Below are 23,716 nucleotides of genomic sequence, written 5' to 3' on the forward strand. Positions count from 1 at the left end.
TATTATATTCTATATTCTACTTTGACTGTGTTTGGTTTTTCTAATTCAGGGGAAGTGGTGGTGAATGTGTTTCCTGCCCTGTGTCTCCCCCCTCCAGAAACACACACACACACACACACACACACACACACACACAGCCGTAGCTTAAGTGAATGCAGAGAGAGAGAGAGAGAGAGAGAGAGGAGGGGAAAGCAGAGCTTAAGCGAAAGAAGGTTAGCCAGCAGCGAGTTAAGAAAATGGCGATCATGCAGGACGGATGCCTCCCCCCGCAGATGCTGCAAACGCGTTGAAATTCTTTTTAGCCTTACAGCCGGCTTTTCCTTTCCACTCTGTTGCACTTTATACTTCAATGAGGTACGGTTTGCTTTCACCTTTGTAGACAATACAACCACGTATTTTCTGTCGAGCTTAATGTACACACGAGAGAGAGAGAGAGAGAGAGAGCCCGGAGCCGGAGGAGACTGGTGTTAAGACAAGCTGGAGCAGCCGCTGTTGTTTAGTTAGCTGCGACGCGGCTAAGCTAAGCTAACTAGCCTCCTCCTCCTCCGGCGGCTCGATTTGTCGTTTGCAAACTGACAAACGCATCGAGTGAAAACAAAAGGGGGGATTGCGGTTTTTTTTTCTTCTGCAGGTGGCTGAACATTTCACGTCGTGTGTGTGACAGGCAAGACCTTTTTTTTCTGTATTCGTAGGGCAGGTTGTTAACCTTAGTGTGCTAACGCTAACTGATCGAGTGTTGGGTTAACCTTAGCTCGCCAGTTGTGCGTACTTACTGACAAACGCGAGTAAATTCTGTCTATTACTGTTTCATAGCGGTTTGTTTATGCGCAATATTTAACAGTTTATAGATTTCATCAACCACCTGTTTTTATTTTAAGTCGTTACCTCGCTTAATTTTAAGGGAAATATCGACCCGCTTCGTAACGTTAGCTTTCTGGTAGCATTAGCAGCTATGCGATTTTTTTGACGACGCAGGGTTTCCTCGGCGGCGGCGACTCCTGCAGCATATTACTCGACTGTTTTGTTGAAATGCAAACTGGAGACTGACTTTCACGTGTCTTTAAATTATTAAAAAGGCGTACAGACGCGGTGTGTGAATGCACAGTTTTATTGGGGGGTTGTAAAACCTGCAGAAATGTCGGAGTTTTTAACCCCCTCTGTCGGCAGAAAGACGACGCAGCTTCTTGGGTTTTTTTTTTTTACCTCCACTATGCTTGGCTTCTGCCGTCGTATTCTCCTAGTGTTTTGCACACTTCACTGACTTCTCTGCAAATACAGCAAAGCCGAATCCTATTTTTTGTGCTATCCACTGTTATAGGTGCGATGTTAAGGTCGTTGTTAGTCTTGGCAGAAGCTGGGGGAAAATACCAGACTCGCTAGAAGCCATGTTGGTTAAGCTGTAAGTCAGGCAACAGCTGAGATAATGGCCGATCAGGACCCGAGCTGTAACTCTGACCTACGCACACACACACACACTCTGTGGTTTATCTTTCATTCTCACACACATATTCTCCAATCACCTTGTAGGGCCCCAGCTGTACGTGCACTGCCCTGTTATGCAGCTCGACCTGCATTTCAACTAATGGGCATACTCTTCATTCCGCAATTACTGGCTGCTTGTTTGTTTGTTTGTTTGTTTATGCCTGTCTGTGGGTGGATTTTGTGGGTGAGGTGCATGGCTTTAACCCCGAGCACTATTAAAAAAATGATTTTGAGAAATGTCAGTGCAGTTACAAAACCAATCACAATGGGTGGTGATGGTTGAGGTACTAAACTTTTTTTTTTATCCACTTCTTTCTCTTGCAGAGATTCGGAATTGGAAGCTGTTGCCACCAAAGAAGCAGAAGCATCTAAACAGGTTAGTGTACAAAGCGCAAGGTCCTAGGTGATGCTTCTGTTTGGTTTGAGTACAACCTAGTGTGTACCTCCTGTATGGTTGGGCTGCTAAAGGGGTGTGTGGGTCAGGGGGGCAGGAGGGGACGGGCAACTGCTGCTTATGCAAGCACATGCAGTTCCGTTTGAATTGAATTGGAGGGTCTGGGTTGGTCTAGGCTGCATTGTGCTGAGTAAGCTTTGCTGTTTTAAAATCGCTAAATGAGAAGCCAGTGTCCTGATGTTTTGTGTGAGGAGAGGTGTTTGTGCAGCACATTGTGTCCAAACAGTTGGTCTAGCAGGCACACAAAAAAAGAGAGCCACAGACCAAACTAGTGACCCGCCTGCTCTGAAGGCTACATTTAATCTGATTTGAAATCCTAAACGTGTTTGCAAGTTTTGATATTGAGCACAGTTTTCGAGAATAATTATTTTTGACTGTGTGTAATCATAGAACGCCTCTGTATCCATGCATCTTCATTGTTGCTGTTTGTTGTTTTCAGTGTTTAATGGGGGGGGGGGTTGTTGTTGCTAGTTTATACCCATCTCCTTCAATGTATTTGTTGTGATTCATGGTCTGAAAATAGTTTCTTACTAATGACGTGATGTTATTTCTATTGTGCTGGTTTCTTTTGGTTGCTTGCCAAAGCCAGTTGATGACGATATCTTCTGATTACAGGGACATCATTTCTATTAATGTGTATGTGGGAGTATTTTAAGGGTTAACTATTCAATAAATGAATAGTAAGAAGTTTAGTTTTTTGTACGTGTTGCCCACAATTGTTTTAAAATTTATCACACTGGTATCATACATACTTTTTTTAACCTCTAATTTAACACAGTGTAACACTTAATTGTGTTTATGTTCAAAGAAATCAGTTCTCAAATAAACCTAGATTCAATCTTTATTTTGTTTCTATAAATAACACACTGCCAACAGTACAGCACTGCTTAAGGGCATTTCTGTTTCAGTTCATAGTTTGTAAAGTGGTTTCAATTTAATATAATCAGGAGAAGTCCTGTCGTGTGGATGTTTCTATAAAAGGAAAAACCCCGGCAGCGTAAATGTGATACATTTATAAGTTGTGTGGCACCAGTGGGGACCACATCCTTCGGGGGCAAAAACTGAAACAGTTTTAAGCGCTCATACTCTGAAGCCCTCTAGTTACGCATAAACAAATCCGACTGTGAGTCAGTCTCTAGACACAGCCTCACCGTGCAGCATGCTCACAGATACTCACAAATCCAGTTTCTTTCTTGTGGGTCTGTAATCATAACCCAGTGTAAAAATAGCGTATGATTAAGTGTGACTTGTGTTTATAAAATCGCCTGCTCTCCAGGTCCACTTTCGTTTTATTTTTTTTGGTTGTCTGGCTCCATTCTCGAAACTATTGTTCTCTAACTTCTCGTCTAAAAATATCCAGCGAGTTCCCAAGAGGTTTAAGAGGTGTTGAAGCCGAAGCACTGTAAACTATATTTGGAATTTGGTACAGCAGTGCTATAAATTCATAGCTGCTTTGCTTGAGGATTATGTAGTGACCATTGCCCGTGTGAGCAGTAAAGCCACACCTGCAGATGGTCATGAGACTGAAAACAAGGAAGGAGCTGAAGTGGAGCTTTTGATGCCGTTTCTACACACTCGGGCAGGGTACATAGATTCAAAAACAATTTGAAGTGAGCATGTTATTTTGGCTATATCCAGTAGCTGATGTGCCTTGGCTGATGTGTACAGTGCTTATTGATCAATGGAGCTGACATAATAACATGTCGAAAACATACTTTTAAAACTTGAACAGGTTTAGACCTGTACATCTTAATTGTAAAGCTCCTGTGAGGTTTTCTTGGCCAGTTATAAAACAGATTCTGCTATACGATGCTATAATGACAATGTGATCAGGATGAGACTCGATTTAGAAAAATACTGCGTTCAATTGTACAGGACTCATTTAGCAAAGAAAAATCACTCCTTACGTTGTCCACAGGGGGCACCAAAAACAACATAAACCGAAAGTTTCTCACAGGAGCTTTCCATATTTGTCAGGGGTGTCACGTTCAGAGAGGTCACAGTTTGGTACATATACGTCGGTTTTGGGGTCAGTTTCCGTTCTACAGGAAACATAAAATCCGGGATGCATTTTTCTAGGTTTCTCTCATTTATTTTAAACTGGCGTATCACAGTTTGTTTCATCTTGTGTCAGTCTGAATCTGGGCTAGGTCCTACTGCCTGACGCATATTAAAACTTAAACAACAAAAAAAGCTAAAATAAAAAACGACACATAAATTAAGAACATATCCTGATATGACAAATAAAATATGTGCCTGTAGGAGCAATAGCTCATTAATGATTCATTTTTATTATATTATGCACCTCTTACCAGTTCAAAATGATCACTCCCAAAGGGTGCCGTCACTGTGAGCAGGATTGGACATTATGCACTGTAATACAACCTTAAATCCGGGGTCCTCTACTCCTGCATTAGCACACATACCCTAATGAGCTTCGCTAATGTCTGTGACTCTCTCTGCTTTCACATCCAGAGGCTTTTTAAAAACAGCGGGGATAGGTTGTTCGGTCCCTCTTTTTCTTTTGCCTAGCTCCAGTGTTTGGCACCTCAGGGTGACGCAGTCTAATTTTCATTAGCATTTTCGGCATTCTCCCAATGAAAAACCAAACTCGCACCCAAAGTTTCTCCGCTCAACTGATCTTAAGAGGCAGCTGGATACTTCAGGCTATGCTGTATCATCTGGCTGCTGTATATTACTCTGCTTCTTTGTGTGTTTTGTTGCTACTACATCTTATTGTCTAGCAAGAAAAAAAAGAAGTTTCATGACCTGAGATGCACCGACCTGATTTTGACTGCAACATTGAAACGTCATGTTTAATGTAGTCAGGCAGGAAATGTCACATCTTGCGGTTCCTCACAAAGCCTTCGCTCTCGGGCTGTTTATGATGAGGATGCACTTGCTGTCATTCGCTAATTGAGTGATGGCTTCCCTGAACGGAGCCTCCAGTGTTCTGCCTCTGTGAGAACATGCTAATTCAAATTGATGCAAATGATGTAATGTTGTACATGTAAATTAGCCATGCGACTACCCCCCTGGCTTTTGTTCTTCAGGCACAGACAGAGTCTTTGGAGTGTTTTCTGATGCTAGTGTTCCTCAGCTTGTGTTTGGGTGTTTGTCTGGCGTGTATGTGTGAAACCTCACACGATCAATACCCCGTCTCCTATAAATTATAAAGTACTTGCCATCTTCACTGTATGACTCAATTTGAAGGAGAAAAACACTCCTACAGGGTCATGGGATGCAGCTCTACGAAGTCTTAGAATTCTTTATATCTCTACTGCCTCAGAGACACAAATATACTGCTTTTTTTTTAGCTTTCTTTGACAGAAGGCGGAAAGAAAAGAGCAGGCAAGTGAGCTACACTGTGATTCCTACATGTGTTAGGGTGAAGGGATTGAATGCTTGACTGTAAGGAGGAGATCAAAGGCACTTTAAATTACCACCTTACACATGTTGTGAATGTTTTTAAGTAGATTCTAAGTGTACTTTGTGGACTATAGAAGATGAAATTTGCCTTTTAGATAAATATTTGCAGTAATACGCTTTGTCCCATTTATGTGAAGCACATTGTAATGTGAATTTAAAACATAAATGTATTTTTATTAACGTTAAATCTAGAGCTGGCACTGCCGAATAAATGAAGCTCATCTGTGATATATAATCATTACAGACCAGTTCTTACTCTTGAACCCTGACCCTTGTCCTGACGCACACAGACGCAGCCATGAGCTTTAAAGGTGAAAGTTGAGATGATTAGCCAACCCAGTGTTGTTTGCCAGTTAAATTTCATTATAACTCTGAGGGTCATTAAACTTGGAGGCTTAATGTTGTTTCTGCACAGTTATAATACATTATACAATTGTAAAACAAAGACAGAAGGAAGCATTTAACTACAGCTGCTTTTCCGGTTCTAAACAGTTTTATTGTTTTGAAGATGTTGCTCTGCTTCTTTAAGTGAAGGAAACTGTCCGCAATAAAAAAGTTACAATGTGTGGGGCCATATAGATTAGCGGTTATGTTGAGAACCCCATGTACAGAGGCTACAGTCCTCGTGGCAGCAGTGGGTTCGAATCCGGCCTCGACCCCTTACTGCATGTCATTCCCTCACTCTCCTCCTTTCATTTCCTGTGTCTCTTTAGCTATCTCATCCAATAAATGCAAAAATGGCCCAAAAACATAACTTCCTGATCCACATTCATTGTAAGCTTTTTTGGGGGGTTTTCAAGTTTTTCTCTTTTTTTCTTTTTAACGAAATGTAAAAGCAAGAACCACAAAATGTATAACAAATTCATACTTGGCCTTCCTCCCTCTCATCTAACACCCTCCTTCCCCTCCCCTCTTCCCGTCAGCTGTAGCTGTCGGGGGTTGGGCAATTGTTGGCCCATTCATAAACAGATGCTGTCCATGGTGTTTATGTGTGCTCTCCAGGAGGGCCCCCACCATGCTTCGCTGCTGCTGTTGTTGTTGTTGAGTCCGGTGCCATCTGCTGAAGTGCTCGGTGGTTGGAGAGGAGTGCAGGAAGGAGATGGGGGGGGGGGGGGGAGTGTGGGAACAGAGGGAGGGAGGGGTGTGTCTGTGTGTGAAGGTGGTAGGCTGCACTGTGTGTGCATTTATACTTAATTATTATAGATAAAGGCAATCGGTTGATGTTATCTGGTATTTATGAATGTTGAAAGGAAAGTGAAATCTGTTTAGGCGGGGTTAGGATTTCTATGGATTAATCTGGACTTCTGACCTGAAGATGTGTGATCTTGTGAATCATGCACATTTTTACAAAAGTAATTTTGGGGGTTGGCTATACCAGTGTGTACAACAGTCAACAGTGTCTCTAAGATCAGTACAGAATTGCAAGTGATGATAATCATTTTTTCGAAGGTTTATTTTTGGGCTTTTGATGCCTTTATTTCGAGATGGGACAGTGGATAGAGTCAGAAATCGGGGACCGACATGCTGGAAAGGTGCCACAGTTTGGATTCAAACCCAGGCCATCCGCTTGGAGGACTACAGCCTCTGTACAACGGGGCATGCGCTAGAACCACTACACTACCGGCGGCCCCATTTTATTTTATTCATTAACTAGCAAAGGACTTGTTGTATTGAAATCAAGGTGAAAAAAGGTGTTTTTGTTCTTTGCTTGAAGTCAGTTACTGCAAGCAAACCCATAAACTATCTACTGTGGTGAAGCTGTGAGTCGTGCACGTGTCTGAATTGTTTTTATCATGCGGACGACATGTGCCCATTATTACATCCCCAGATGTCTTGTTCGTTTTGCACAACCCAAAGAAGTATTTAGTTTACTGTCACAGAGGAGCCCGACAAACCAGAAACGATTCCTGTATTTTTAAGCTCAAATGAGAGAAAATGTCCTTTACATCTTTAAATATTATTGAAATCATTGATTATCAAACCAGTCAGTGAATCATTTAATGGTTGACACTTTATATATTATTGTTGCAGCTGTAATTGTCCTTCCATCACTTTCCTAATACAATAACATTTCCCAAATGATGACATTGCATTGCACTTTGATTAATTATCCCATTTTAGAACATTTCAATATTTCTAGAAGTCAATGTGCATATTACCCATAAACTATTCCAATGATTGAAACAGTGCAATGTGCAGACATGCAGTCTGTCTGAGTGGTGTGAGCATCTCTGTACGTATGTCTGTTTATAGCTAAAGTAAGTGCTGTGCTCTAATCCCATTATAGGATTAGTCTGCAGCCTGCAGCTTTCTCCTGCAGGCTAAATGGCACACCCACCACGACGACCAGTGCAGCTAAATGCAACAATCAGTAAAAGAACCAGTCTGATTACACTCCTAGTTGGAAGACCTTCATTTTAGTATGTTGTCTAAAAAAAATAATATTCTTCTCAGTAAAGTGTTGTGAAGAAGTTTAATTTAAAACCTTGATGAAAACATTGATGCCATCACATGCTGCTGTAGCTTTCTTGTCTAATTTGAGGATTTTTCTGTGGTACTCTCATCCTCTGTAACAGCCGTCTAAGTTCAGCTTGTAGGAACCATAGTGCTTCCCACACATAGACGGTAACTGGGCAGGCGGTCCAAGTAACAGCGGATCCGCTGTTGTCATAACCAAATATTATTGAGTTCCACATTTGAAAACAGAAGTTGTGTTGTTCGGGCAACTTTTAAAAACATACAGCTGATGAATATGGACGTGAAACTCCAAAGCAGTGGTACGGGCACATGCTATTTGGTCTTTAACTTGACACCAAGAATGCATTGTATGTTCAATATAAGTAGTATTGCCTCCTGTTGTTCACAGGGTACATACCCATAGAGGGAAGAACAGTGGATGGAAGAGAGAGAGAGACGGAGAGTGTGAAGAGGAAGAAGGATAAGACGATACAGGTCTGGTCAAAAGGTAAGAAAGGATAGTACGGTGTCTGTCATGCCAAATTAGGATGTGAAGTTTCATCTGTCAGTGTCCGTTCAAACATGATACCATCATTCATAGGGAGGTGCAACTGTATTGATTGAGTTGTTTCCTGTTTGATTTATTAGAAGCCCTTGCTACAAGGATACTCACTTCTATTCTTACACAGAAACTCTGCTTCAAATTACTAGATGGTTAAAAGAAGAGGTCCGATTACATTATCTTTCCCTGATTACAAGTTGTTTTCTTCCTTCTTACATTGCACTTGTAGCCTTTGTTTAATAATGGTGGTCACCAAAGAATGAGCCCAATCTAAATTGGGTTGTACCTCTTTTCAAGAGGACCATTTTGCCAAACATTTCATGTATTTCTAAGGATAATTTGATAATCTTGTGTAATGGCAGAATTTTACTCTTGGTAGTTGAAAAAACAATGCCTTCATTGCTACAGTTTAGTTGTGATTCATGAGTCCTGTAATACATATAGCAATTGTTGCTGTATGAGATATCTCACTGATTCACCTGTGAATCCTTTCACAATTTAAGTGTGTATTTTTACAACCTTTTTTTTTTCTTAGCTTGAATCGTCTGCGTTGTCTTTTATGCCCCCCCCCCCCCCCCCAGTGCTGTGTGCTTTGCTCCTGTGACACCACTCGTGTCCTTTGCCATGTGACGCAGTAGGGTTTTCCATTTGAATTGCCGTTACAGTTTCCATTGAGTCCTGTGTTTACAAGCCTACTACCGTTACACCTGAAACCCCGGTCATGGCTAATGTAGGCAGGATGTCTGATAGCGTCTATCTCTGACCTTGAGCTGGTCTTTATGTGTCCGTCGCTCCTCTCCATCCCTCCCCTTCAGTTTGCTGTTAAAGTCTGTTGTGCGTCAGTACAATCAGATCAGTCTCTGTAGTACCAGAGTGTGAGGTGAAACGTCACAGAGGCTCCATGACTGATAATGCTTATAGAAAAACAAGAGTGGGGTCATTGTTTCTCTGAAAAGACGCAGTGTCTATACTGACTGTGTCGTACTTACAGCTGCAGTCTATAGGCTGATTTACCCTCAGTGGTCAGCAGCTCTTCATCTGGAACCAGCTACATCCATCAGCTTGTCTTCACTCCAATAGGAATATAAAATGATTCCATCTGTACCACTTGTGACAATTTATTAACATTCAGATTTAATTTTCATTAAAAAAATAACATAAAGTTTATCTGGTCCAAGCTTCTCGAATGTAAAAATTTGCGAGGTTTCCTCATATTATATGAAAAAACCTTGGAAATTCACCCCTAAAGTCCAGTTTTTTTTAACTAGTGCGAGTGCTTCGGTACACTTCCTTGTTCCTGGCATGGTTAGGAGAGGTGTGCACGGGTGCTGACTAAAATGACTCGAAATAAGCCACAAAGTCAGTAAAGTAGCTGTCCTGTCCGATCGCCCTTTTATTTGTTTTTGTTTTTCAAGCTGCCTGACTTGTTAACTAAGCACGCTTCGTGATTGCGCAAAGCCATTCGTGTGTTGTGTTACGACGTTATGTACAAGAGGTAACCGTGCTCAGGCCCGGTTAAACTCAGAGTAAAAAGAAAAATCCCTCGTTATGATCCCTTCTAATGGGAATGGACACCAACAGTTTCAAAATCCCTCAGTGCTGCAGTTTAGTTTTTGGATACAAACCAGGGCATGCTTTATAAAAAACTATCATGGTATAAAACAACTATTTCAGAACAATTTTGAGAATCCAATCAGGAAAGTGACTTTAATCTTATTGACTGGTTGTTGAGATGATAAAAGTTTTGTGTGTTTGGACAGATTCAGTTATTAATACGTCCAATGGTTGGCTGAATGATGGACAAATTAGCTGAATAAGTCAAAACCTAAAGATAGTACTTTGTGCACACGTGTCTTTTGGTTAGTTTGGTGTTTGCGTGTGCCCCTCTGCGCCCCTCCCAGCGATGACGTGAAGGTGGTGGACTGTATGATGAGTGCGCTTATCACCTCCTGCACACATTTTCCCCACACGCATGCAATATCACCTCCTGCGCACTGTTTGGATAGGTACTGATAATGACACCTGGACTCTAGTAAAAGTTTTTTTTTTTTTTTTTTTACACTTGCTCGTGCTCTTCTGTCCTCCATGATGGTCTTACCTGAAACACGGAAGTAAAACTCCAGGCCTGCTGGAGCTTCTCTAATTTACTAGGAGGGGTTTTGCATATTGGAGGGAGACAGACAGACATCTTGCACAGACAAGCCCAGAGGAATTGGGAGTGTTCAGGCGTGTTGCTATGACAACATGGTCTTTCCAAACAACATGTCCAGAAAATACATTTGGGAGATTTTCCCCAACTAGAATTACAACGATTTCAAATGAAATCCATTAAATAATCACATAATCTATAACGATAAACTTAGTTTATACAGTTTAGAGAGTCAACATTTCAAAATTGCAGGTTATGTCTAGGATAAGAAATCAGTTTGTAGAAAGAACGCACACTGGCCAATCAGATCTCTTAATCATGCAGCGCTGTAAGCTGATAATGTGAGAAGGAAGCCCAACTAACACCTCGTCTTCTCTCTTTTTTTTTCTTTTTTTTTTACAAAGGAAAAATATGAATGTGAGCTATAAATGTTGCTATTCTGATATCATCATACAACAGAGACTGGAGCCTTGTTGACCTAAAATCACGTGTAGGCGAGGGCTGCATGATATTGAAAAAAGCTCAGATTGCAATCTCAAGCTAGCTATTAGCTGCCGTCAGAATAACTGGTGATAATTGAGTGGTTGGAAAATGTGCTTTTTTTGGATATATTTTGGGATTTAGGAGGGACATGCTGGAAACACAGGCTGTAAAGCCTAAAGAACAGGAGAAATACATAGAAACTGAGTTATAGATACTATGCACGCTAACATTTATTTATTCCTCGCACTACATATAATCATTGAAATATTCAACAATGTCCAGGCACTTTGCATATTTTTCTCATATCATGCAGGCCTAATGTATAAGCTTCATGAATATGTTCAAATAGTCAGCTTTTACAGAATCTTTCAAATGCTGTAAAGGCCAGCCTTTTCTTGCTATTCAGATTTATCTTTGTTTAAGTCCAACTCTTAACAAATACTTCTACCCTCCACCTGAGTTTTCTACAAAGGTAGAAAACGGGGTCAAAAACTCTGTATTCGAGTTAGTCTTTTGATCCTTTAGCTCTCTCTGGGACCTTGCAGCAGTTGGCTGCTTGGACTCTTTCGCACCCAGAGGTAACCGAGTACACATTGTACTGGGTTCATGACTGACTTCAGGAAGTTGACCTCTGCTTTTTATACATGTTAGAAGCTGCAGCTGCATTCCTCTCTCATCAACCTCAATGACAGGCTCTTTACTCCGGCCTCTTTTTCACATTCCACTCCTCCCTCTCCTTACTTGAGAATCATTCGTTTTTTTCCTATTCTGTTAACATTTCTTTTTCTCACTCTCCCTCAGACACACTCGCCATGTTTGTGTCTTGTCCCTATATTCCCTCTACCCCCACCCTCTCTTTCTCGCTCACTCTCTCAGTCTGTCTGTCTGTAAGATGATAGCAGCAGTTGGGCTGCTGCCAGCTCCAGGGGCCCTCATGAAAGCCGTTCTCAGATGGAAGCAGGAGCCGAGATGAACAAACTGTACTCTGTGTACTGAACAGTGGCACTGAACATACTTATATGGACTAGGGTTGGGCCTCAGTGGAGTTTTTAATTGTGGCTATTCAAGAATAACGTAAAAAGAGAATGCAATGGGAGCTGTAATCATTTATCAGCTAAATAAACAAACAGCTGGTAGTTTTTTTTTTGCCTGAAACCTTACAGCAACATTGTGTTTAAAGGTACATTGTGTTATGTATTTTAAAAAAAATCAGTCAAAAATCAGAACCTATAGCCAGAGTTCCAGACTTGGCAAGCTGTGTTTTAATGAATATGACAACAACAAAAAAACCTTAAGGAACGTAAAATAGAATATCATTATTTTTGCAATATACAAAGAAACCTCCACTTTTTATCTAGCTGGAGGACATATTATATTTTCCTTTTATTAGATAGGAGCGCTAAAGAGAGACAGGAAATGTTGTGAGGAGATTGTTAGGGACGACATGCAGCAAAGGGGCAAAGTCGGATTCAAACCCACAGCCACTGTGATAAGCACTATTGTCTCTGTACATGGGGCGTGCAATACAGCCGCTAGGCTATATGGCACCACAGCTGGAGGACATATTTTGTCACACACAATATGTTCAATTAGAAAAGCTAAAAAGTTTTGTCACCTTACAAAAGAACTTGTTAAAGGTTTATTTGACCTTTCCAAGATACTGAATATTTGGTGGACGAACATTCAAACCATTATTTCTCTTTCCAGCTGAGGACATTTTGGTCAGCTCATTGGTCATTCACGTTGTAAAGAACAACATTTCAGCACTTCAACACAATATAATGCAGACAAACAAATTGCGCACAATAAGTCCATCTGTCTGCATTACTATGATTAATTCTGCCTTATAAGGACAACAGCCCTGTGTGTCTCTGCTTCGGATGCTTTGGTGTTGACGGAGGTGTTTCCATGCAGGACGGTTGAGTCAAGATCCAGAAGTGTAAACAAGCACAGCTTTCTGGAAAGAGGCTTGTACTTTTAAAGTGCTGCAGCTGCTGGAGGGAGCAAGTCAACTCAGAAGTCAATGCTTAAACCTTCTGCTCTGTTTATTTTAAGGAACAAGCGTCATTTAAAGAGGCAAGATGAACAATACTTTTCAAATGCTTTGATGGGTGGGAGGTCGTTTTGTTATGATGACTTCATTGTACTGTAGTTTTGATTGTTTCCAGAGAACAGCAAGCATCTTCTGGCAGCCTTTTCTGTTTAGATGTTGAAATGGTGGCGTATCACCTCGGTTAACCTTTTCTGTGGAATTCTAAATGAACTCGCTCCCGGATATGAACTGCATCAGTTTATTTTTTGTTATAATGAAGTTGTACTTTACACTAAACCATAAACGGGCCACTCGACTTATTAAAGTCATTCATTTGGAAAAACATGCCCCAAACTTGTAGCCTTGCACGCTTCATTGCATGTGCACACACAGGGCGCAGTGCACACATGGGTTTGTTTGTTCTCTTATCGTGCTGGCTAGTGAACGGAGTGGTTGCTATTTGCACTAAAGGTTTATAAATAGACCTGTGTACTGCTGCAGAAGGCAGTGAGAGCAAGCACACTCTGTAACCTGCAGGAAGAAAAGGTCAGGAGACACGCAGACACACACTTTACTTTCTCGCTGTCAAACACACCGGTCCACTCTTACTGAAGGATGACTGCATCCGTCTTCTCTCTGTTGATCTCTCATTGTTTCTTGTCACTTCACTCTCTTGCATTCCTGTTTTCCCTCTCCTCTAAGATAAGCGGTTGTGGTTACCACTGTGTCCTAGGACAGTGCTACCAGCTTTAAGCCGGTTGTATAACCCTAATCTAGTCCCATACACATTATATCCCCTTAGTAGAGGGTAGGTAAAAAAAAAAGTAGTGTGAAGGCTGAAGTAAAATGACCATCTTGCACATTTATGCTTATACATGTATCATGCTTCAGTTTACCTTCAACAAGGAGGGATGGGAATTATTAGTCTCGTTCAGTGGGTGTAAGAACAGAGTCAAATGATAAGACCTTGTGCACTGAGTCATTACATTAGTAGAGTGGAAGTTGCTAATGCAAAATAGAGCAGATTTTGTTCCACCGCATCAAGCCTGCACCATCTCCTAACTTACTAACTCACTGTCACCAGATGCTGTGGCAACTAAAGGGGTTCCAGGAGGGGACTATAAAATCAGTGATCAGCTGTGGTTGTTTGTGGAGGGTGGGGTTGGTAGATAGTGAAGATAACATTGAGAAATCCAATCTTTTGCCTTTCAGCAATGCCAGAAATAATCCTCATATGTGGAATGAAGAATTTGACCACAATTAGTCATGCTGTTACGCCCCATGCTGGGGAATCAAACCCACCAGTTAATGAACCAGTGACAACACCTGGGTAAGCAACTGCTCAGGGACATTCAACCAGACGGCAAACTGGAAATCACATCAGAGGTTAAGATGAGGCATTCAGAGAAAACCTGCACTAGTTACAGAAGACTGCAGTAATAGTAACTTTGTCAGTTGACTAGGTGTGGGGAAAAAACAAATGATAGTGGGGGCCTTATGTTAAGTATGTCCTCCACTAACATCATGCTTTAGATGTAGAAACAACCAATTTTCTTTAACTTGATGTTTCACACCTTGGTAGTCTTGGTTTTATTGTTCTTTAACAGATCACAGTATCATGGTTGATCTAGCTGGAGACAGTGAAATGGTGCTGTGGTTATGAGTCAAACAGGTGACACATGAAATGCTCCTGAAGCTCTTTAAAAAAAAAAGAATACAAATGAAATATTGTTTTTTGACAGATGTATTGTTTGACTGGTGCTTTTCTTTGGAGTTTTTGGTTGCTTACACTCTCTTGTCTCTTTTTTTTAACCTTTTTCTGCAGTGCCAGAGCATACCAAGTGAAGGCAGAGTCCGAAATCTACAACGCACCCCCCCTTCCCCCTCCCCAAACACACACATACACACCAAAACGCACACACTTACAGTCCTCAGCAATGCCAAGGAGGCCTGATCAGCCTGCTGCCCGCTCTGACAAGCCCTGCCTCTTCACCTCAGACCCTTGAGGCTACGCCCTCTGAACTTCAAACTTTGGCCTCCCCTTCGTCGACCTGGGAACCAAAGGTCACCTGTTCGCCACTGAACGCGGGGACACCCTCCTGCCCAGCCGGGAGCTGCTGCCAGGAGCCGCACTCACAGGTAAATACTGAAAAGAGCCAACAGCAGGGAATAACAGTCAAGTTAGATTAGTCAGAATCCTCAAACACATTCAGGGCCTACACAAGCACAATGTCTGCCAGTAATCAAACACTTGAAAAAGTATGAAATCAATTTGACAATCACATTTAAATGTTAACATGTGAGTTTGTTCTTACACATAGGTGCTGATGAGTTTCAGCTTGTACTTCTGTCCTAGTAGTGGAAAATCAAATCATCCATTCAGAATGAAAACAAACTTTTTTTTATGACTGGAATTAATTCATACTGTTGGCTGCTCTAAATGGCACCTTTAAACATGAGTCATTTGGAGAGAAAGAAACCCTAACTTGTTGCTTTTTTTTTTTTTTAAAGGACAAAACAAATATATAGTGTAACATTGACCTTTTCTCTTTGGTTTCCCAAGTATATGTGCACTACATTTTGACTGTTAACTAAATTCATATCACGACAGCACAATTGATTGTTTGTCAAGCTTTATAATTAAGAAACACTAAAAATTAAATGTCAGCTCAAAAACATCACTGAGAATTATGCAGATCTCTATACAAAACAACAATTAGCAGAGTAAATTGAATTCAAATATTGGATTAATCCCTTTTTTTTTTTTTTTTAATAAATGCTAACTCTGGTAGCTGCCAGCTGGGGCTGTCCACCAATACTTTTGTACTTGCAAGCCTTTCTTGCTTTAAACCCCTCTGACACTAACACACTTTTTCTTCTACATTTGCTTGATTCTCATTGAATATCCTATCTGTGCTTTGCCTAACATCTCCCCACTTTGTTTGTTTGCTGTCTCTCTCTTACTCCCTCCGAGTCTGTTTGACAGCCTGTCCTCTCTTTGTTTCCAGACATGGCTCCCATTCGGGATTCCGTCAGCCACTCCCCTAATCAAACAGGTGACTACACATTTCCTTCTTCCTTCTCCTGCGTCCCATTCTTGATCCAATGTCTTACTTTGGCTCTCTGCTTTGTGAGGGTCCCACTTCGTAGACCCTGTCTGTCCTGAACTTGAAAGACGGTGCTTTGTATTAGTGGCACATCAGAGAAACGAAGAGAAGAATGAGTGAGGTGATGGGTGTGAGAGGATACAAGGGAGGACTTGGCAAGCACACTTTAACAGTGGCGCAGAGAGCTGGGAACCAGACTATTTGAATGAGAGAGCTGTGAAGTGAGATGCAAAAAGGAGAAGGACCCAGAGATAAGCAACCAAGTGGTGAAAAGGCTTAAAACTTGTATACAGCCATTTTTTTTCTTCAGACGACTGCTGGTGAAGAATCTGGAAAACAAATCTGGCATTCATCTGTGGTACTGTAACACCACATGGTGCAAGTATCCATCTACCATGTTTAAGTTAGAATTACTAAACCAAATCAAATCTGCTCAAAATTCCAGACTTTTTTAACTTTATTATGATTCACTTTTAACAGTACCTTTAATGTTTAAATATGGACAAAAGTTAATATATGGATTCATGGCGGTTGAAGCATGTAGAGGGGTTTGCTATTGTTTTGAAAATACAGGCAGTTGACAGTACTTAAATTAAGTGGCCATAAAAGCAAAATCAGGTCAAAATAGATTACTGGAGTCTTTTTTTAGAAACTCTCTAGGAGAATTCTGATGAGACGGTTTCTATTTACTTGGGAAAGTCATTAAGTTTCAAATGTAGTCTTATTCTTTAAGTTGCTACCACCTCCTCCTCTCTTTCCCTCCTCCCATCTTTTCAGCCTCACTTACCATCTACCCTAATGCCCTCCATCTCTCCTCTCCTGCTGATAATTATCCTACACCTCCCTGAATGCTGGTTTAAAGCTTTGGCATGATTTTGGGTCCTGCTGTGGTGACAAAGTGGTGGCAGCTGTGTCCGGGCTCAGGCCTGGCACTAATCACATGCAGAACAGTTGGGCAGCTGAAGGTTGGATGGATAAAAAAAAAATATCAATAGTGGCCGTGAATAAAGAATAACTGCCATTGTTCTGTATTTAATATAGTATATATTTGTGTCTTATCATTTATTGAAAACAATGACACATCCACTTTGCTGAATGCTTGATTAAATAAACCAATATTCTTCAACTTAAGGACATCTAAAAGAATGGACCATTTTGACACTCTTCTCTTTATTCTCTTTCCAGGTCTGGAGCACCCTGGCTTGGACTCCCAGTATGAGCCTTCCCCCTGGTCCTCTGGCTCTCCCTGCAGCAGTGACAGCAACAGCAACTGGGGCAAAGTCCTAGTGGATGGAAGCACTGACAAACCCAACAACCCGTCTTCAACTAACTCCTCTGTTTGGCCTCCCCCCTCCTCTTCCTTCTCCTGCTCCTCGTCTTCTTCCTCCTCTGGCTGCGGGTCGGGATCAGACCCTGAGCTGGCATCAGAATGTATGGACGCAGACTCTAGCTCCTCGATTGGCTCAGAGAAAAACCTTGCCGCTGTGACGACAGTGATGATGATGTCGGGAAATGCTTCTCCTTCTGTGTCATCAGCGGCTTCTCCGCCAATCTCCCCTTTGGTGACTTCCGCGATGATGGTCGGCGTTTCAGTGAACGGAGACAGCAACGGAAACAGTCGTCAAGTAATTGGTGGAGGTATGGGAACCATCAGCGGTGCAAATAATGGAAATAATCACATTTCTGGGCCCTCCCACTACTCCATGGCAGGGTCCAGTAGTATTGGCAGCAATAACATGGGTACCCACAACAACAAGCCCGTCAATAACAGTGGTGTGTGGGGCACCCAATCAGGCAGCAACATGATCCCCACTGGCGGAAACAACCCCTGCATCAATGGAGGGGTGAACCCAAACACTTTAAATCCAAATGCCAACCACGGTGCCTGGCCGCAGAATCCAAGCCCAGCGTCCCAGGGCCAACGGCCTTCACAGGCTCAGGGGATGAGTTCTAAACTGGGTATGACTCCCCAACAGGGCCCCATCCTGGGCTGGGGTGGCATGGCAGCTCCAAACAACAGCAGTATGATGGACGACACTGAGGTGAATAATGGTACAGCAAGCAGCAAGGTGTTAGGAAGCAGCAACAGTGGAAATGGTGGTTTGCAGCCTACCAACCTGAACACTGAATCCAATGGACCAAATAACACTATAATGATGAATACTACTACTACTACTACTAACGCCACAATGACCTCTAGTCCACCAAACTCTACCGCCTCACCCCAGCTCAGCGGGGATTGTTCCTGGGGATCTATAGGAGGAGGTAATGGGGGTCCACTGGCTAATGGAATCTCCTCATCAGCCCCCCAGCAACCCAAAGGTGAGCTTGGGGGTCCTGGGGCCTTCGGTACGCCATGGGGCACCACTTCCTACCCTGGAGACAAGGGCCACCAAAATGCAGACACTGTGAACCCCCAAAACCCTGCCTTAATGCAGGCTGGGAATCCCCCAATCTCCTCTTCTGCTGCTAACAAGAGTAATAATAACCACAATAACACTGGGGCCCCACGCTGGGACCAGGGGCCTGCAACTAACCCAAACCAGCCTCAGAACAACATGTCCTGGGGGGTTGGTCTATATCAAGCCACTGGCTCTGCCGGCCAAACACCAGGAAATGGCAACCAAACCACGATGGGCCCTCCAGCAGGGATACCTCGCCCCTGGGGGAGCAGCACATCGTCTTCTTCCTCGTCCTCATCATCCTCTTCCACATCTAACAACAAGATGTCAAATGGAGACTGGGGATCAGCAGCTCCTGGTAACAACCATGCAGATGCTGGAAGTCATAAAGGAAACTCTGCCAACAATGGCTGGAAGAGCCTGGAGGATGACGCCATGGGCATGGGAGGTGGAGGTGGAAGTGGAGTGGGTGGAGGTGGAGTGGGTGGAGGTGGAGCCCAAGCATTGGGAAGTGTCACAGGAGTTTGGGGTCGCTCGGGAGGAAGTGAGGGAAGCGGAGAGAGCTCTGGAGGCCGATCAGGCTCAGACAGAGACCAGACAAAAGTGGGAAACCGTAGAAAAGGCCCCGTTGCTGCACCAGTAGTGGCAGCCGTGCCCCAGGGCGATGTGGATCCGAGGGTTCTGTCCAACACTGGATGGGGTCAGACACCCATACGGCAGAACACCGCCTGGGATGTCAATTCTCCTCACAATCAGCACCAAGGTCTAAGAGGTGACGTACGAAAGCCAAACAGCGGAGGCTCAGGCTGGAGCACAGCAACACCAGCAGCTCCATCCCAGACCTCTGGAGGTACGGCTGTAATATGTCCTCAAGAAATCTTTGGATGCAGTCTAGGGATAAAGTCACATATATTTAAATATAAAACCAAAATTTAACAATTTCCCTTTCTTGTATTCTCAGGTTGGGGAAACGGTTCAGGCAGCTCAGGTCCAGGTACAGGTGGGTCTGGCTGGGGAGAGCGGCCTACTTCTGGATGGGACAGCAAACCCTCAGCAGGTGGAGGATCTGGTCAGAGTGGCTGGGATGATGGATCCAGCTACAAAGGGAACAACAACAGCAGTAACACCTGGAGCAATAACATCAACAAAGATGACAGGTAGTTTATGTTTAGGAATCATAAAATTATTGTAAATGTTTGACTGCCATTAATTTTCAAATGTTTTACTTCTTCTCAACCTCTATTGTCCACATTTCAGTTTCCATTTTACTGATCAATTACTGTTTCTTTGTAGGTCCAACACATGGACTAATGCCCCCAAATCGCAGCAGGGCTGGAGTTCCAACACTGGAAATGGAAGTGAAGGTTGGGGGAAAGGTGGCGATGGTGCCAGACCAGGGGCCAGCAGTCACTGGGGGGAGCCCCAGAAAGGTGCCGGCTCAGCGAGCTGGGACAGCGACAGTGACCGCTCCGGCTCTGGATGCTGGAGCGAGCCTAGCCGAACCAACACCAGCAGCAGCAACACCTGGGTTGGGAGCGGAGGATCAAATACACCTGACCAGAGCACTCCAAACCCAGGTTCCAACTGGCGTGACTCAGTCCACAAACACAATCCTCAGAGTAACAGCCAGGGCTGGGGTGAGCAGAATCCCAAGCCCTCCAATGAGTGGGGAAAAGGTCCTGAATCCAACATGTCCAGAGGCAATCAAGGCTCCAGCAAGCCCACAGGTAGTCAGCAAATTTATCCAGAACCACTTTCCAGAGCAAGATTCTTCCTTTTTTTTTTTAAAAGAGTCCTCATTTGTCATTTTCCTTTTGTGTATTACTGTACTGTAAGGAAGACGAAATGGTACCAAAATGGAATTCTACTATTCTAGCAATACATAGAGAGGCTTGTGGGAGGTTGTACAATTGATGACTCAGTTTAATTCTTCTTTTTCCGCCATCAGGCTGGCTGGGAGGTCCCATACCTACAGTAGGTCAGAAGGAGGAGATGTCATCCGGGTGGGAAGAGCCTTCTCCAGAGTCGATTCGTCGGAGGATGGAGATCGATGATGGGACGGCAGCTTGGGGAGAACCTGGTAAACACTCAAAAAAAATTATGAATTTCTTCAAAAGTAGATTTCGTAGTCCTAAATTAAATAAAACGCATTTCCATGACTCACCATGTAATAAAACCTTGTGTCTAGGTAAATACAGTGGTGGACCTGCCACCAAGTGGAACAGGACTGGCCAATCAGCTCAGGAGGCTGTGGGCCCATCCTCTCAGCACCAATCCCACCCAGCACACATTGTCAAGCATCCCCCTCAGCAGCCCCCGAACCCTATGGCACAGGACAAAAGCTGCACTTCTAGTGAGTTTAAATATTAATTTACAGAGGTCATAATAGATTACTGTTTTAACTTAAATTAATTTTATTGAAATGTGTTATGGAATAGAACACTCTTCTGTCCACAATTCTTTATATATTTCTCAAAGCTTTTACTATGAAAACAAATTAAGACAAATGTCCAACAAATATACACATAACCATTCACCTTTTGCATGGTTATGAATGTGAAAAAGAATGATTCTAACACCACTGACTATTGCTAGATGTGGGCAACCAGGTTCTCATGATTAAAATCCTCTAATTTACTATGAAGAGATTTTGATCATTGCACCCTCTTGTGTGAATTTATTTCATAGTTCTACAGATTGTCAGATGTACATTTCTGAGAACTTGTGCAATTATACGTTGCACTACCTTGCAGATCAATGTAATTTAGGTTTAGCATTGCATTTAGGTAAAAAATAGAAATGCTAGGATGTGAGCCTGTGAGCCAGTACTTAAAATAATATGGACATGTTAGCGCAAGCCTTCTGGTGCAGTCTGGAAGCCATAAGAATAAATTAAAAAAACGTGCAAGTCCCACCCACACTCTGGTTTTGAGAAAGCTGAAGCGTGATTTAAAAGATTTAGACCGTACAAACACAAAAGGTGTGGACACACTTATATTTACAAATGTATTCAGGAGCATACGCAGTTTGCACAGTAGTATGGAGAGAAAACAAATAGTCGCTCTCCCCCATCTCCCCATGGTGTTGTCTATGTTGAGAGCTTTTTTGTAAAGCCGGTTGAGTCATCCCTTTGGAATGCTAAGAGCATCGATTTTTCTCTTTCCACGTTCGCCTTTTTTTTTTTTTTCCATGCTCCTTTTCTCTCTCACCCGCCAGCTCTGCCTTCTGTAGAAACTCTGGCTTTTGTTGGGTTTGAGAGAAACTGAAAGACAGAGAGAGGGTGAGTGGTAGAGAGGGAGCTCTGGTGACTTAGTAATAGGAACGGTTCCAATGTAAAGTGGGGGCAATAAAAAGGAGGAAGACAGCTTTTCTGTGGCAGAGGGCTTAGAACTGGTAGAGCAGGGGGGAGGGGCTAATAGGGTTATTCAGGGTTGGTTACCAGTGAGCTAATTGGAGCAGCAAACTGGATGGCAAGTAAAGGTGGGGCAAAATGGCAGGCTATTGTGATGAGAAAAAGAATCAGGTTGTAGATAATGATTCACCTCAGGAATTTTATTATATATATATTTTTTTATATATACTTTATTATAGTTTTATTTCTGTTAACATGAAAGGTAATTTAAGGAAAAAGGCAAAACCATCGTGGAAGATGGAGAAGAAAAAGTGTCAAAGAAACATGCCAATATATTTTAGACTCAGTGTGACACCTCCCTCCCTCCCACACACACACACACCCACTGTTGTGCAGCCAGTGAAACAATGCTAAAGATACAGCTTAGAGTTACATTTTGTCGATTTGCATGTCTGCATTGGTTCATGTAGACACACAATAGTTTGTTCATATCCTTCGACATGTATCCTGCATGCATCGACCGCTGCACGTCTGTTCAGCTGTGTTTGTTTCTTAGTGTTTTTATGTTCATTTACTTTTTGCGCCCAGTCACGAGGGACACTGGATCCCGAGGCCACCCCATGACCTGTCCTATTTTTACAGGGAGGCATCCCTAGCATCTCCCCAAGCGCCTCCTGTGCAGGGAGAAAGTAGCCGGTCTGGATGGTCATCTGTAACAGGAGCCTTTTGAACTCGTACTAACATAACCTCGAACATATTCTGACATTTGAAAGTGTATAGGAGCGTGTGCACACATCCACACTCTGACCAGAGTTAAAGTAAACAACACTTACATAAGCAGGTCGATAAAGGGTTCCCCAGGGTCATGAGCAGGGCTCTCATATCGAGCATAGGTGTCTGATTCCAGCAGAGAAACACAATATAAACTTATAATATTGATGCAAAAATGATTGTATGCATTTTTTAGGTCATCTTTTTGGCATCTGAAGATTTAGGGCATCCAAACTGGCGTGGCATGGCTCCTTTTTATTAAGAGAACAGTATTGCATAGTTCAACATATTGCTTGTAATGCTTGTTGACACAACAAGAAGTAAATCCTCATTCTAATAACTTCACCTCTCTTTCCTCCAGGCTGGGGCGAGCCTTACCAGAAACCCAAAGAGTCTTCAACATGGGGCGAGCAGACCAATGCTCCACCTGTGTCAGTGGACAACGGGACGTCTGCCTGGGGTAAGCCCATGGACACCAGCTCCACCTGGGAGGAACCCAGCAGAGGCAACAGAGACTCTGGACCTGGATGGGGCAACCAGCATAAGTCTGGTAGGTCCATGCGTGATCCTGATTACTTCATCTAAAATGATTGAAAGGATAAGAAGTCATGTTTACTCTCTGACTTTGATGCAAAGTGGCAGGAGTAACGTCTGCATGGCAGCAATGTTACTGAATGTAGTCACTTGCTCACATGTAGTTTCTTTCTTTTGTAGCTCCAGGTCCTAAGCCAATGGAGACATGGTGTGGTGAAGAGGGGTCCATGAACAGCTGGGACCAGGAAGAGGAGGTGGAGATCGGCATGTGGAACAACAGTCAACAGGACAACCGGTCCCATGACCAAAACACCTGGAACTACAAGAATAAAACCTCCAACAAGGTTTGTACACCTCAGTGTTGCACATTTGTCCCTCCCAAGCATTCAGACATCAAACTGCTTCAAATAAATACCTCATTTGTAAGTTTAAAAAAAAACACTCTAGACGTGACAGAATAGAATATACTGGCAATAAAAGTGAAATAAAACTCTTCTAGTGG

At 42.8% G+C, this 23,716-nt stretch overlaps 1 protein-coding gene across 8 annotated transcripts in view; it reads left to right on the forward strand.

Annotated features, from left to right (window-relative positions):
• The first annotated feature begins 207 nt into the window (after positions 1-207).
• Positions 208-23,716, forward strand: part of usp7 (ubiquitin specific peptidase 7 (herpes virus-associated)) — an 84,661-nt gene continuing 61,152 nt past the window's right edge. For 6 of the 8 annotated variants that reach the window (XM_061026194.1, XM_061026197.1, XM_061026196.1 and 3 more), the window contains exons 1-12: positions 208-354; positions 1,807-1,858; positions 8,232-8,330; positions 14,874-15,187; positions 16,057-16,104; positions 17,341-19,407; positions 19,519-19,714; positions 19,851-20,284; positions 20,506-20,637; positions 20,746-20,910; positions 23,042-23,230; positions 23,395-23,558. In XM_061026194.1, the coding sequence (XP_060882177.1) occupies positions 16,059-16,104; positions 17,341-19,407; positions 19,519-19,714; positions 19,851-20,284; positions 20,506-20,637; positions 20,746-20,910; positions 23,042-23,230; positions 23,395-23,558 (3,393 nt within the window). In that variant the 5' untranslated portion in view covers positions 208-354; positions 1,807-1,858; positions 8,232-8,330; positions 14,874-15,187; positions 16,057-16,058. The remainder of the gene's footprint in view (positions 355-1,806; positions 1,859-8,231; positions 8,331-14,873; positions 15,188-16,056; positions 16,105-17,340; positions 19,408-19,518; positions 19,715-19,850; positions 20,285-20,505; positions 20,638-20,745; positions 20,911-23,041; positions 23,231-23,394; positions 23,559-23,716) is intronic. The other 2 variants (XM_061026202.1, XM_061026195.1) reach the window with 2 other exon arrangements.

Source organism: Labrus mixtus, chromosome 20, assembly GCF_963584025.1.
Source record: "Labrus mixtus chromosome 20, fLabMix1.1, whole genome shotgun sequence".
Lineage (NCBI taxonomy): Eukaryota > Metazoa > Chordata > Actinopteri > Labriformes > Labridae > Labrus > Labrus mixtus.